Source organism: Coccidioides immitis (assembly GCF_000149335.2).
Source record: "Coccidioides immitis RS genomic scaffold supercont3.4, whole genome shotgun sequence".
Classification (NCBI taxonomy): domain Eukaryota; kingdom Fungi; phylum Ascomycota; class Eurotiomycetes; order Onygenales; family Onygenaceae; genus Coccidioides; species Coccidioides immitis.
In genome coordinates this window covers 1,225,207-1,240,471 of record NW_004504311.1, presented here as the reverse complement: position 1 = coordinate 1,240,471, position 15,265 = coordinate 1,225,207, and the positions used below count along the sequence as shown (strand labels likewise).

Here is a 15,265-nt window from a genome sequence, read left to right as displayed (position 1 = left end):
TGGCAGATGTCAGCCAAGATCCTTTTAATATTCTATATATATAACTATATTAGCATGAGTTGAATATATGATATCCAATCAGTTCAACCTATCTTGACAGAGCAGAATGTATGCTCCATAAGCTCTTTTTGTTCAGCTTGAATGGACACAAGCTTTTCCAACACTGTCAAAGTGGCAGCACCAACTTTAGCATTGAAGGGGAGGGGAGGGAGGGATTCATCAGTTCAGACTGACAGAGATGTCATTTTGGCAAGCAATTCACTGAGACCAGTGGCCTGTTCCACCATACTGGCTTTCAATTCCTCTCAGAGCATCACATTCTTAAGCCTGAGAAAATTATTATGGTCAGATAGCAATGCTGCCACTTCCTTCTGCAGCTCTGAAGAGACAGAAGCACAGACTTTTTTATCTTCTGCACAATTGATGCAGGCCTTCACAGTTCCTTGCTTGCAGGAACAAGACTTTTTAATGTGTACTGTATACACAAACATCAAACAGCAGCCACAGAGTGTATCACTCATTATAGCAGACTCTTCTTTAACAGCTGAGAGCTTTCACTCTGACTTCTTCTTTGTGAATATCAGAGAGTGCTTGTCCTGAGCTGCTGCCAATTTATGTGTTTGCAGAGTCATTTTTTGCTATTTCTGCATATATTATTCTTCAGTTTGCTGCAGTTCCTTATTTCATTCTGAAATTCATCACTTATCTTGATATTGGAATAGAGGGAGAGGGGCAACAAGAAATATAATGAGCTCAAGAGAAGGAAAGAAAGAAAAGAAGAGAAGAAGAGAGAGATTTTGTGTAGAAAGAGATTATTATATCTAGCATGTCTGCTTGATTATTTTGAATTTCCTAATCAGGACATGTCTATTTATACATTACTAAGTGCTAACTCATTTTGCTTAGAGCTTCTACAGCCAATTACAGTAAACAATAAAGAGATATATATTGAATATAGTGAAATTTGACTCTTGCAAGTATTGATATAACAGAGCATTGCATTAAAGTCTAGATATTAAACTCTGAAATCTATTTTGAAGCACAAACTAACAGCCAATTTTGACTCAAGAAGACATCTTTTCATGTATTCAACTAGAATCTGCATCTCTTTCAGGGCATGCAACCAGTTGCAGCTGGTGTAGATCTCTTTAAACAGGCAGGCTGATTTGTTACAGTCTCAAAATAATCTTCTGTAATATTCTGCAAAGAATTTCAATTCTTCTTATCTGAATTGTCATTCTCTGGCTTCTGCAGAGCTTGCACTGCCTGAGCTGGACATAAATCAGATTTCCTGGGCAGCATACTAGATGTTAACTGGATCACATTCAGAATTTCTGGCAAAGTCTCAACATGGACAGTCTTTGGCTTTCTTGATCAGACCTTCTGTTGGGTGAAGTCATTCAAATTGACATCTCTCAGTCCTGGTTTCTGTGTCAAGCAGTTCCAGAGCTTGAGTACAGAATTCCAGATGTAGATCAACAGAATGAATATATCCTGTTTCAGACTGTTGTCATCAAGATACAGCTTTACATATGCTGCTAAATTTGCATACATCTCTATTGTCATAACTGTCAGAGCAGAAATCATGGCAATTAAGATTTACTATTAACTTATGTTCAAAATACCATTTCTCTTGTGGAGCTGACTTCTCAAAATCAACACATGGCTTGACCCAGTAAAAGACTTCACAGAATTGATCCCACTTGAACAATCAGACAAAATAACTGATCAGCTTTTGTCAATCAGTTATTTCATGGAGTCTGAAATTGGAATTCTCAGTCAAGCTGAGTTCAATACATTTCCTGACATGATCCTGCAAATGAGATCAGTTTATATTATAACTAGGAGTTTAGAGACATTGTTCTGATCTTCAAGCTACTCAAGATCTTACATTTCCAATCTTTACAGAGGTCCAACATGTGCCTGGAAAGTTCACAAAAATATAAGTCATTTCCAGCTTTCCAGTCCTCAAGGCTCAGCATCTTCTGGATGGTATTGGGAATCAGGTCAGTATTTAATGTTGATATATAGGCCCATTGCACCTGATTTCATATCTCATGCTCCACCACTTGAACCTGCTTTTCAATCTCTGTATAATCAGAGAACACTTCAGTTCAGGTACTTGTATTCAAACTGAATGATGCCCCTTGAGTCTTTGGCATGTTGTGTGATTGAGCCCATGGAAAGATGCAAGCTGTCCTTTTTAGCACTGGTATACTCTGTGTCTCTGACATTTTGGCTATCAGATTGCTGTTGAGAATGAATGAGAGTGAATGCTTGAATTTCAGAGAAGTTCACTATCTATTATATAGTTGACTTGGAGTGCATTTGACTGCCCAAGTTGCTATTCAGATCTGTATCCATATTCCCCTACATTCTAAAATTCAACATCACTAAGTGATTGATTTCTTTGAAATAGACTGATCACTCAGGAGGATGCAGATCATTGCTAATCTTGCATCTCTTAGAGTCAATTACAGGTCTAGATGATTGGAATATTACAGTTGGTCTGCAGCACAGTTAGCACATTTTGCAGCTGCTCTAACATTCAACTTTGCTATAATATGTCTGATTCCCCAATCAAACAGCAATTTTCTTTCTAATTCCTACATACTTTGTCCCAAAGTAATTCTGCAGCAACCCTCACTGTTTCTGCAACTTGAAACTCAATCACTGTGGAAACTGGTGTATAAACCTTGAGCAAACATGTGAGGTTCAAGATACTTGAGACACATAGAGAATTATATGTTTTGGAGAAGGCAACTTCATTTGCCATTCCCAGCCTTGCAGTTTTGAAGGTGCAGACAGCCTGCCCATTTGTTGCAGGAATTGCAAGATTGCAATCATGTTTTACCTTCAGTGGAACCCAACATTCAGCCAAACAATCAATGCAGCAAGTCTTTCAGATGCCTCTGATGCTCTGCCTGATGCTCTATCTGACACTCATTCTGAACCAGAAGATATCAGGGTGCAGGAGATTATACAAGAAGCAGTGGCAGCTCTACCCATAGAATCAGTTGATAATAATGAATCACAACAGTATAAAGAGCCTGAATCTGAACCCTGGTTACAGACTATGTTACATCCAGTGCACCTGGTTGGCAATGGAGATTCTGATTTTCATTCACAACTAGAGGATTCATTGGGTGACCAGCCAGCTGAGACCTACATTCCAACTACAATGAATGACCTGTCAGAGGTTCTAGTCCATGTGTGTGTGGAGCCTGATGAAATGCTGGACCACTTCACACTCACTTTAGAATTATGGTGCAAAAAATCAGGAATATCTTACTGACACTACAAGACACTGCAGGAAGTCTTACAGATTCCTGAAGACATCAGTACACTGAGATCTCTACTATTGGGGCTGAGCACATTGAAGAAGAAATGCAGAGCTCAATTTCCTATGCTTTCCATCCAACAGGCATCCATACTGGCTGTTCCATTGAAAATACCAACTCTTTCACCTGCTGAGAAGTGACTAATACAGACATCTTTCACATCTAATTTATTCTTTCAGGATTCTGTGGCTCTTTTGTTATTACTGGCAAGGTCTTCTGTATTTTGCAAGAAGATACATATTGGTATGGCTGACCTAGTTGACAATCCAACCAAATTGTGGCAATCATGGAGCTGGAGGAGCTCCATTAGATGTTCATCAGGTGACTTTGCATGGTATTCTGATGGGACACCAGTCTTTTCTTCCAATTTTGTTCATTTCAGATGCAACAATGCTGCATGTAAGTGCACTTGGAATGAACAAGAAATCCATATCAGAAGAATTCAATTTGTGGGTTGGGACCAGAGACTGGCCTGCACAAAATCCAGTGAAATTATTCTTATTGTCCAGTACACTATTACTGTCAACAGCTTTGATAAAAGAATTCATTTGCTGAGACCTCTGCTTTGCCCAAACAAGCTGCTCTTACTGAAAGACCAGAAAACTCACATCATACATAAAGACAACATTCTAGCCTGACTGGATGTCCATCTTGACTACATCTTTAACAGATTGGATAGCTACAAACCCTCAGAAACAAATGGGTTCTTTGTATGGTGAGTGATAAATACAATTCACCACACATCATCTGTACAAGAGCTCTGACTTAGCACTCCACTCCAGGGTGAACTGGAAATCATGGCATACAGAAGAGATATACTGATCAAGATGCTCTGTCCAGACAACACTATCAAGAGAACTATATCCATTCCCTTCCTGCTGTTCATTGACAGATTCAGTCTATATCAGAACATGTACTGAAATATAACTGGCTTCTATATAATTCCTGCAGGACTTAATGATTTCAAAAGAAGACAATAAAACAATGTATATACAATTGCTCTCAGGCCTCATGCTACAAATTTTCCCAATGTTATGGGGGTGTTGGCTCCCAGTTTACAAGCAGTTGAAAGAGAATTTGACATTGTGGTAACTGGTGAAGGAACTGTCAGGGTCATTGCTTCTTGTATTGCTTATCTTGGTGACATGCTACAGCAAAATGACAATGCTGGAATCAAACACTCTACTGCAACAGTCTTCTGTCAGAGCTGTACTGTCTCCAATGTGAAGAGGTTCAATATGAATTTCAACTTGGTGAAACACAGCCAATATCATTACCAGCTACTCAATTTGCAGGCTGAAATTGAGGTGAAGTGGACTGTTCACAAGCAAGAAGCACTATGGAAGACCCATAGATTGGCCAAGAAAAGTTCCCCAGTTTTGAAGATCTGCCTGGCACTGAATCTGGTGACATTTTTCCCCTCTGATTTCTGTCATAGTGAATTTTCAGGCCTGTCCAAAATTGTGCATACATTATTGATATCATATATATTGACACCTGAGGGGCAGAAGGAATACTGCCAAACTCTACAGAGATTTCTATTTCAGAGACACTAGATTCAACTGCAGTCTCTAATTATCTATCTGGAGTTCTACCAAATCCAGAAACACACTCAAGCTTCAATTGTGATCCCAATTATACTCCACTTTGCTCTAAAGCCTGACTGAATTCAGACTGTTGTTCAGCAGGCTCTCTATAACTTCTTTGGTGAACAGTCAATTAATCCCAACATTCTATATTTGTTGCTTGCTAAAATCTTTGGTGCTATTGCAAGAAGCAATTCACTATTGACTTCTCAGACATCTGTCAGGTACAATGAACTTAAAAGTGTAGTTGCCAATGCCTGAACTATACTTCAGAAAGTGATAGATGCTACTGTCATGGCTGCCAAAGCACCACAGTTAGCTAGCCAGGCAGTATGGATACTGAGATTACAGCAGAATTCACCAGTGTTCAATCAGATTGTGACACCTCCAACAGAGGACATTTCAATCAACACTGTCAGTATTGCCCCAAAAGCAGATAAGATGTTACATGCTTTGAAACACCAACCAAACATGCATATCAGAGTGCACTATATCAACCAGACAAAGAAGTATGCTGTGCCAAATAACTGCAATATACTGATCAGAGAGAATAAACACCATGAATACAAAGCATTTGTGCAGTGAACCAACAAGCATGATATTGAAAAGATTTTACTGATTCATAAGAGCTTCAAATGCACTATATTCTTGGTTCTTGATGGAGCTCTTATGGAATCAGAACTCTATATTAGCAGCCAGATGAAGCAACTTCATCACAAATGTCCAATTCTCATGCAAGACCTTGTGCAATCAGAACACAATGAGCAACAAGATGATAATAAGAATGCCAACAAAGCCAATAATTCATATGCTACCACCCCCTTCCATATCTTAATTAATGCCTACTGCCAACTACCAGCTAGCTGCAAAGTCATGGAATTGCTTGATTTACAAAGCACACAGCTTTCCAAACTACTAATTATGCATTTCTTTTTGCAAAAGCTCCAACTTTCATACAGCAGTGATTGGGCATATCAACATATGCTTGACAAAGATTCAACCCCAATTCAATTGTTTCAAAAGCTGATCTTTACATTCAATGAAGATGCGCATCACACTATATTGAAACTTGATGATCTGATTGAGTATACTCATGCATCAGGCATCAAGATTGGGCAAATAAGATGCATATTCACCTACAATCAGGGCAGCTGCTGGAGGGTTTTTTTTGTCATGTTCTCTGCTCATGAAATTCAGCACAAGAGGGTACTGAATTTACCAATTTTGCAGATGAATCAGAATGAGATTCATATAATCAGTCTACCTGCAATCCACAAATCAAGTCTTTACACAATACCTGTCAGTAAAGATTCCAAAAGACTCAAACTGGATTCTGCTCTGCTAACTACCTTTCTCAACTGCACTTGGAGCATTTCCTTTTTATAGGTGAATCAGGCAGTTTGATGTATGTAGTATTGTGCATTAGTTGAAATCTCTCCAGTGTCTGCTGGAGTAACTATACTATAATGGTTTCTATACTATAATGGTTTCTATACTATAATGGTTTCTATACTATAATGGTTTCTATACTATAATGGTTTCTATACTATAATGGTTTCTATACTATAAACATTTATAAACCTGAAAAGGTATCCCAAACATTCCTAGATATATTCATTGATCAGGGGTTTAAACATTTCCCAATTTCTACATTGAGAATCAGAAGCTACATTTCTGAATTCAGAACATATATATTTTTAAACTTCCAAACAACCATGGATTCGGATAAACATATATTCCGACGTAAATGTATTGGGACTAGTGGATCTACGGTTTACAAATCCTCCCCATTTCTGCTATGGGTCGTCAAAATGTGCTAGCAGCAAAAGAATTTCGCAAGACAGGGAGACAGGCACACTCGGGAGAGGAGCGAGGCAATGTCAGCGAGACTCATCCTCGCCAGATCGCGGGGCTATTTCGGCCTCGGGGTATCTCACAGGGAGCTAGCATGTCCACCTTCCCGATTCCAATGCCTCTCCACCCGGCCAACCGTTCCTCGAATCGCTGAGCCATCAATATGGCGAGCCGTCATTCCAAAATTTCTTCGTCGCGATTGGCCTGCGTCACAACGGAACTCTCCGAAGAAGGAATGGAATCCTGCAACTTACTTCATTGTGATGTTCATTCTTGTGGGATCGCAGGCCCTTCGAATGGTTCAAATTAAAAACGACCATGCGAATTACATTCGGAGCACGGAAGCAAGAATACGAGTGCTAAGGGAGGTGATTGAGAAGCTACAAAAAGGAGAGGATGTTGATGTCAGGAGAATTCTCGGGACCGGAGACGAGGCTGCTGAGAGGGAATGGGAAGAAGGTAAGCATGGAGTCCGTTCTAAATTTGTAGACGCGAAGCAAGCACTAAGCTATATCATAGTTCTGCGGGAAATCGCACAGGAGGACGAACCCCGACAATCTGGCTCCAGAAAGGATGAGCCTCAAGCTCCAACGAAAAACAAGTCTCTCAGGGATGATAATTCGATGAGCTCTACGCCTTCGACAAAAACTACGTCTGAAACAGGTGAACCTCAATCAAGCAAACGTGCAGCCAGGTTCTTCTAGGGGGGGGAAGGCGATGTCTCTATGATGCCAGAGCCTAAGTCAACCCCGATGAGCAGCAAATATATCAGTCAACAAGATGCAGCCCTCATGGAATCACCTTCGCCTTTCTCATCAGCTCCAGGGCACGGATCCAACTCTCCTCTAGTCTCTCGTCTTCCGCAAATCCAGTTGCTTTCAGCTTCTGAAGGTTGAGTTGTCGGTCAAAACTTAGCTTGGTCAACCCCCAATTCGGCGAGCCATCCATCGTTGGAGAAACTGCCCGCCAGTGCTTTAGACCGTACTCGTCCAACATCCTCTTATATTCGTTCTCGTGCACACGGATATATTCATCCGGCCCTGATAATCTGGTCTTGTCCTTGTCGCCGTCAACGGGTGGCTTTCCCACAAGGCCAAACCAGGAACAAATGGCTGGCCAAGTTGCTTCCCAATTAGAGGGAGTAGCTGACGAAGCAACATTATATCCTTGCCCATTGACAGACGGATCATCCAATAACGACAGGTGTATCGCTGCTTTCGCAATCATCTCAGCTCCTGCTTGGTTAGACAACGCTTTCCATGTGCCGAAGCTACCAGGAAACGGGCATTCTGCTCTTTCTCCGTTTATATATGCAAATAGTGAGAGATAGACGGCGATGGGGTGAGCGGCGTTATAAGAATTCATTCGAGGAACGAAGCCTGCGAGATATCAGGAAACAGTCTCTCATTAAGGCTGAGGCATACCAGACCAATTATTTCGTCAGGCCTTGTCTCACACCATCCCCAGCTCTTGCCTTTCGAGAAATCCCTCATGAAGTCTGTCCAGACTTGATAGTGAAGCATGTTGCACAATGGCTCCCTGATGGGCGGTAGATCCTCAGATAGAGGAACCGGGTGGTAAAAGTCGTCTGTGAAGCATACTCCATATATGAACGTGCCATATTGGAGGTGAATAAACTTTAAGCCCGGCGCTAAGTTTTCGATGACTGAAAGAGTCCTGCTGAGCCCGCCGAGGGTAACAGCAAAAGGATCTGAGCTGTTAAAGTCGACAGGAGGATCATGTACTGTGGGAAACCATCAGACGGATATTTTTCCCCCCTCCACTGCTAATCTTATCTCTGCTCCCAACAAAACCTACCCAGGTAATAAACATGTGTCACACTTTCCACATCCTTTACCTTCGCCTCAAACTTCCGCTTCAGTACCTCTTTATTATCATTGTGCAAATCGAACCCCGAGGCCAGCGTGAACCTTTCATCTTTCGGCCAATACGACATTTCCTCGTCGCTCATAGCTTTTCGCGTCACGCCGGTTATGCGGCTCCATACTCCCGGCCGCGGATAATTATGGAGAAGCTGGCTGGTGAGACTCCAGCCTGATATGCCTGTTGCTCCCAATACAAGGGCGTGGAAGCCGCTGTTTTGAGATATCATGGTTGGTTTCGATAGTGTTTCTGTATGTACTTTTAATGAAGGCTCCCTGCATATTCTGAGCACTAATTCTGAGCTTTGTATGTATGTAAATGCATATGTACCTTTGTATATACTCCGAATATAAATTTCCTGGTCTTCTCTTGCGGTCTGGCACTAAAACTTTTGACTGAATGGCGCATCCGCTTTTTGGAGCCCTTTATATCGGCTTCAAATGAATATCACGTGTTTCCGCGGCACTTACGCAACCGTGAGTCACGCCGATGACGCGCGCCCACTCTGAATACGAGGGCCCATTACGGGTTCACGCACCAATGTCTTGAATTTGTGTAAAAACTCTCCGCTTTGCATGGGATTTGAACACAATTTTCGCCGAGCCACAGCGGTCTGATGAATCGTTACCAGGAGGAAACCGATTCAGTTTTGAGCGGTCTGGCAAGCGTACATATCTGGTAAGGTTACCTCTCGCTGGAGGGAAGGGTACAATGTAGCATTAAAAAAAAGGAAGGGGAAAAAAAGAAAAGTATATCCAGCCGTTTGATGCCACAATTAATACAGATTACTGTTCTGCATAATATGAAGCATGGGCCTTCAAACACCACACCCGTTTCGATATCAGCTTATGGATGAGTTCCCATATACGCTTATCAGCGGAGGTGTTGTTGATGAAGATTATCTCATCATCCATGATCATATTCATGTAAATTTATGGTGGAAGCGTATTAGATATTGCAGCGCACGTGTCATACTTCACTGTAGTTCAAATGCGCCTTGCTTCAAGCTTAAAAAGCAAACCTGAACATCACATAAAATACTCCCAGTCATCTACAATGGCAACAATTAGCAAAACTCCCGTAAAATCCAATAATGCTGGAAAAGCTAGCACAAGAACATAGCGAGACACATTGGGAGTGGGACATCAAAAGAAAATGCGCTGAATCAGAGATCACAACCAGCAATTCAAAATGCTTCGCCAAACGCTTGACACTGTCTAAATTATCAGACTATAAGAATAAGAATACAAGCTATTAGCTCGCTCATGATATATGTATTAAATCATGGTTGGAGGCCCCTTTTTTATATCGCATTTTAACCCTGAACCATACAGTTCGGGGTACGGGGGCATATCGCCCGCCAGTTCCACACGTATCGAATCGTTAGGCATTTCAAATTCATGAGGGATTGGTGAATGTGCCATTTCTTGAGGCCACATGCTCCGACTATTGCTCACTGGCCAACCCTCCCCATCGGGTGGCAGACCTTTGGACTCGTTATTCTGGTTGGTCTTATTCTTCTGTCTCTTTTGAAGATAAATAGCAAATAAAATCCCACACGAAAGTAAGCTAAAACCAACTGCAACGCCTATGCCGATGTTCACAGCTAAGGGAAGTGTGGAGGATTTTGGAGCTGATGTCGGAGTAGTTGTGGGAGCAATTGATGGAAATGAAGTAACACTGGCTGCTGAGGCAGGCAGATCGGATAATGGTGAAAATAACGTACTTGTCGGCGACGAGGGTTGGGAGGTGGAAGATTGAACTACGTTTCCTTCGCTGTCGAGAAAGATGCCGTTGCCCTTGTCGCAGCAGTTTTTGTCCGAGTCACAGCAGTAGCTGCCATTCAAACATCTCCTTACGCGTGGTAGATAGCCATCGCCATTCGCTCCTAGAGAAGATCCCTATCAGCCAGAGTATTATAAAGATCATCCAAGAGACCTTACCATATTGACATATATTCGAGCAGTTCTGCCACGGATTAACCGCACACAAAGCGTTAACGTATTCGGGAGAATTTGGCTGAGTACAAAGCCGATTGCCTGTGCATTGGTGTAGATAGTGACAGCAAGCGTTCGAACCAGGACATTGCGTATTATTCGTTAACGGTCTCCCCGTAAAATCGAAGCAGGTTTGTAATGGCGTGGGGTCTTCGATTGCAGAAACCGAGATAGAATAAGGAATAACCAACAACGTCAACGGGGCTACCGTGCTAAGCAGCCTCAAGGAAACCATCTTTCAGCAGGATATCGAGCGAATGAAATGAATGAATGAACGTCACTTCAATACACCCGCGATCCCCGCAAGGCTTGACACTTTCGCACAGCGAAATGATACAAATGGCTCGAGGAAGAAAAGAGAAAGCTGCAAATCCATGGGCATCGTGAAAAGAAAGAAGAGCGCGGGGCCGGGCGTCATTTTCAAGACACCCGTTTATAGATCCTCCCACGACATTGCACAGTTCTGTTCCATCAGGATGGCTTGATATCAAGCTATACCCGATTTGGGTATCAATAAGGAGCCGCTGTGAATGGGCGTCTAAGCGCCGGGGAATTTCATGGCGTGGACCTTCACCAGGCGTGTGCCTGAGGTGAAAGTTGTAAACAAAGGATGGAATGGTTGAGTTATGCAGGCATCGTGGACAAAACATCTACACGACTTCACGCTGGGTTTTCAGGAAGAAAGGGAGAAAGTTGATGTTCTTTGACGCCGAGATTTGGCTCCAGGCGCTCGAACAAAATCATGTGATACGGACAAAGCCATAACTATCTAACCGGTAGTTAGTTAAATGTCGGGTATCTCGCCGCCACAGGAGTGGCTTGGGCTTTTGTTCGTCTCGTCGCTCGATTTCTTGAGGTCTGAACATCGCAAAGACATCAAGAAAATCGAGTAACGAATGATCACGGTTCTATCTCCTCTGTACAAGGTAGCGAAAGGTGCTTCCACACTCTAACGATCCTTATCACAAGACTCTTCGGCCCTTGTTTTGAGTAGCCTTTTTCCAATCGTAACCCGGTCTTTTCGTGTCGAGGATCCAGGACAGGCTCGCTCTTTTGCCATATCGATGGAGCAGCGTCCCCGCTACCCCGAGGAATTGGGGAATTAAGGAGGGTAAACCGTCACACCCATCTCAGAAGAATCATTATACGGCAGCTCTTTATCATTCCTAGCGGCGGCTCGGTAGTAAGACGGAAGGATCCAGTATGGAACCCAACGATTGCTGCTCCAGACGGGGTAATACAGATTACACTATGTTAACTACTCCGTACTCCTCGGAAAATATTATATCAGAATCTGGAACACTCCCTAATCTAAATAATTACTGTGGGGCACCGCGTCCCTCGCCCGCCTTTGGTCGTCTTGCATTAGAGCAATGAGCTTTTCAATATAGGACCAATAACGGCCCATCCGCCATCTCTCCACCAATCATGACTTCAAGCGAGCCAACGAGAGAGCAGCTCCAGAGCCGTATCAAGTTAACCACTGAGCGCAAGGCTGTGTGCTTCTAAGTGTTCATATTCTCAGCCTGATCGCGACCACGAGGGACCCAAGCTGCTACCATTTCGCCTAATATTTTGAGGACCGCAAAACGAGAAGTCGCCATTCATTGATACATTTCTCATGCTGGATAATATTCTGCAGCATGCAAGTTGACCCGCAGGAGGAAACTCCCCCGAGTGCTTGCCTCGAACCAGATACTTCTGCTAGACAGCAGAGAAGCAGCCCTCTTTCTCCGGACAGAGAGTCTATCTCGATCAGCACATTGGATACAAACGACTATCAAATTTTACAACAGAGTGGTGGAGCCCGAAATGATGAAAGCACGGAGCCCTCACCTATAGAAGCTCCAGCCGCCGAATGTGGCAGTCATGTAGAACCGAAAGCTCCGTGTATGAGACCAGAAGCTACAGAGACGGGTCCTCAGCATTGTGATGAACAAGATGGTGCTACAGACGCGTTGGTGAGCATGAATCCTGAGAGAAAACGCCAGAAATTGATTCGAAAACTCAAACGTTTATCCACACGGACCTGGGCATGGGAGTTTTTCTGTTGGTTAGTATCTTTTGCATCGATGATGGCTGTCATCATCGTTCTTCGGGAGTATAACGGCAAAGCGTTGCCTCAGTGGCCCTTGGGGATCACTATCAACGCAGCTATCTCGGTGTTCGGAACGATCTCGCAGATGGCGATGCTTGTCCCTGTCACAGCAAGTGTCAGCCAGCTCAAATGGATGTGGTTCGCTAAAAAACCGCATCGCCTAAGCGATTTTAATGCCTATGACGAAGCCAGTCGAGGAGTGGAGGGCAGCTTCAAACTACTTTTCCACTTCCATTTCTTTAGGTATACTCGCTTCGTTATACATAAAGTAATCATTGTATTAACTACTGGCTAATCTTTGTTTTCTCCAGGCATTTGGTCATAGTAGGAGCTCTCATTATAATCTCCGGGAATATAGCCTTTGGCCCAATGACTCAACAGGTCGTGACTTATCCCCTGAGAATGGTTCCCTCCTCGGAAACTGCGACTGTCCGACGGGTCCAAAATTATACCGTCGTCTCCAGTCCTGCACATACAGGTGAGCACAAATCTAGTGACATAAGACACCGAATAGGAAAACCTGGTCATAGAAGAAGTTTGTGGTACTGGTCGTTAATTATAACTCTTCCGTCAGATGAGAACAGTGGACTTGCGGATCCAACCATGAAATCAGCCATATATACTGGCCTTTTTCTAAACGAAAATGCAACTATTTCCGCCATTATGCCCACATGCCCAACTGGCAACTGCACATGGCCCACTTACTATACACTTGGTGCCTGTGCTGGTGTTGCAGACCTAACAAGCCAACTCAAATCGACATGTCCCGACAAAATTGGGTCAATTGATACCTGCGAGTACACTCTGCCCAACGATGTGACGCTGGCGAAAGACAAGAATATGATCATAACTAACGGGAAGGCGATGACGTTTACAGGCCTCAATGAACCAGTTGCCCACTTTTTCATGGTCTATAAGGATCTTAATGCTACCTATGGCTCTGGAGGTGGGAACAACTATTATGATTGGGATTTCTATATTGGGGCAAATGCACTGGAGTGTGCTATTCGGTTTTGCGTACTGTCAGTTAACACAACAGTAACTCAAGGCCAACCCCACACAGAACTGACCGAAGTACGGACTAACGCCTCGCATCGTAACCCTTTCACGCTGAGTAAAGTCTGGTTCGAGCTGTGGCTCGAACCCGAAGACCAGGATATGGCATATATCATCCCTCAAGGAAGTCGTGAAGCTATCACGACATGGACGTACGATGTTTTTAATGGCACGTCAACTCAGGGAAGCAGGGCTCGAAACCTCTACACCTCCGACGTAGCACAGGTCTTTGCTGCCGCAATGCAGATGCGACCGCGGTCAGAACGCAAAGCTGCCGTGTCAAACATAATGCGGAACATCGCTTCAAGTATGACCAACAAGTAAGTAGTCTCACGACCAAAATACTCCGGCAGTTGCTTTGGTTGTTGAGACAGATATTCTAGCATTCGCACCTACGGCGACGGTGATTTCGCAATGGGGAGTTCGTTATCTGCGGAAGTATTCGTCTCGGTTCAGTGGGAATGGCTAACTCTTCCACTCGCTCTCATCGGGCTCAGCCTCATCGTGTTGGTTTCCACACTTGCAAAGGCGAGGCACCTTGGCGCTAAAGTGTGGAAGTCATCGAGTTTGGCTATTCTCCTTGGATTTAACGTCGATACGCGGAAGCGCATGCCAGATTTGGATCATAAGGATATCCTGGATAATTCAACAGAGGGAGTGGTGGTTTCGTTGGAGGATTCAGGTGATCATACATGGAGCATTGTTCGATGTTAACACAAACGCTGGTACAAAGGCAGTATAGAATGGTTCTTAAGATGGGTAATTAAGCAGATTGTCCAACGAAAAAAAAGTTCGTGATATGAGATGCAAATACCCCGTATGTGTCGATGTGTATCCTTTCATCTAATTATGTAGATTGAGTTGTTCAACCATAATCTCGACTTGCTACACTTTAATACATCCATGCTAGGGTCTTCGGCACCATTTTAACACCAGCTGAAATGTTGATATAGCACTAGCTACCATTCTAGTCTGTTGAAGCTCTGCCCGCCTATGAAGCAGCGTCTATCGGAATTCTAGATGAGAAAGTGCGATAGGAAAAGAAAAAGCCCAGAATATCTTTCAATGTATAAAAAATCAAGGAGCCTCTAGTGTCAAATCAACACCAAGATATGGAATTAGGTAGACAAAAGAGAGAAACTATGTCTGCTAAGTCTCATGGTTTCTTCCCACCTGTAAGATTCACGATGTTCGATTTGCTCTGGTGGGATCGTTGCTCGACCGAAAAGAAAACAACATAACTATGCAGACTAGAAAACACAAAAGGAGAAGCATGCACGCGTAGCAAGACAAAGCCAAGATTAAGAAACCGGAATAGAAGGGAGTCAACCATGTCATCAAAAAGGATCTTTGGAACAGTAGGGGAAAAAGATTTGATATTGTATGACAAGGGGGAGAAAAACAAGCATCATTATCTCGTAACGGTAAAATTAAGTTGAGGGAGGACAA

At 43.2% G+C, this 15,265-nt stretch overlaps 4 protein-coding genes across 4 annotated transcripts; 2 read left to right on the top strand and 2 right to left on the bottom strand.

Moving 5' to 3' along the window:
- The first annotated feature begins 6,766 nt into the window (after positions 1 to 6,766).
- CIMG_04710 (uncharacterized protein) lies at positions 6,767 to 8,292 on the top strand. The gene is made up of 2 exons (XM_001245268.2): positions 6,767 to 7,240; positions 7,301 to 8,292. Exons 1-2 carry the CDS (start codon positions 6,805 to 6,807, stop codon positions 7,483 to 7,485), a joined length of 621 nt encoding a protein of 206 aa, XP_001245269.2. The 5' UTR covers positions 6,767 to 6,804; the 3' UTR covers positions 7,486 to 8,292.
- On the bottom strand, positions 7,231 to 9,037 carry CIMG_04709 (uncharacterized protein). Its single transcript, XM_001245267.2, has 4 exons — positions 8,996 to 9,037; positions 8,600 to 8,914; positions 8,211 to 8,525; positions 7,231 to 8,160 (listed from the first exon to the last, which is right to left on the bottom strand). Exons 2-4 carry the CDS (start codon positions 8,892 to 8,894, stop codon positions 7,571 to 7,573), a joined length of 1,200 nt encoding a protein of 399 aa, XP_001245268.2. The 5' UTR covers positions 8,895 to 8,914; positions 8,996 to 9,037; the 3' UTR covers positions 7,231 to 7,570.
- Positions 9,038 to 9,658: 621 nt separating this feature from the next.
- Positions 9,659 to 11,252, bottom strand: CIMG_04708 (uncharacterized protein). Its single transcript, XM_001245266.2, has 2 exons — positions 10,609 to 11,252; positions 9,659 to 10,553 (listed from the first exon to the last, which is right to left on the bottom strand). The coding sequence occupies exons 1-2, from the start codon at positions 10,895 to 10,897 to the stop codon at positions 9,943 to 9,945; spliced, it is 900 nt and encodes a 299-aa protein (XP_001245267.2). The 5' UTR covers positions 10,898 to 11,252; the 3' UTR covers positions 9,659 to 9,942.
- Positions 11,253 to 12,305: 1,053 nt separating this feature from the next.
- Positions 12,306 to 14,530, top strand: CIMG_04706 (uncharacterized protein; the record flags this gene model as incomplete). Its single annotated transcript, XM_001245264.2, has 3 exons — positions 12,306 to 13,003; positions 13,072 to 14,136; positions 14,200 to 14,530. The coding sequence occupies 3 exons, from the start codon at positions 12,306 to 12,308 to the stop codon at positions 14,528 to 14,530; spliced, it is 2,094 nt and encodes a 697-aa protein (XP_001245265.2).
- Positions 14,531 to 15,265: the final 735 nt, after the last annotated feature.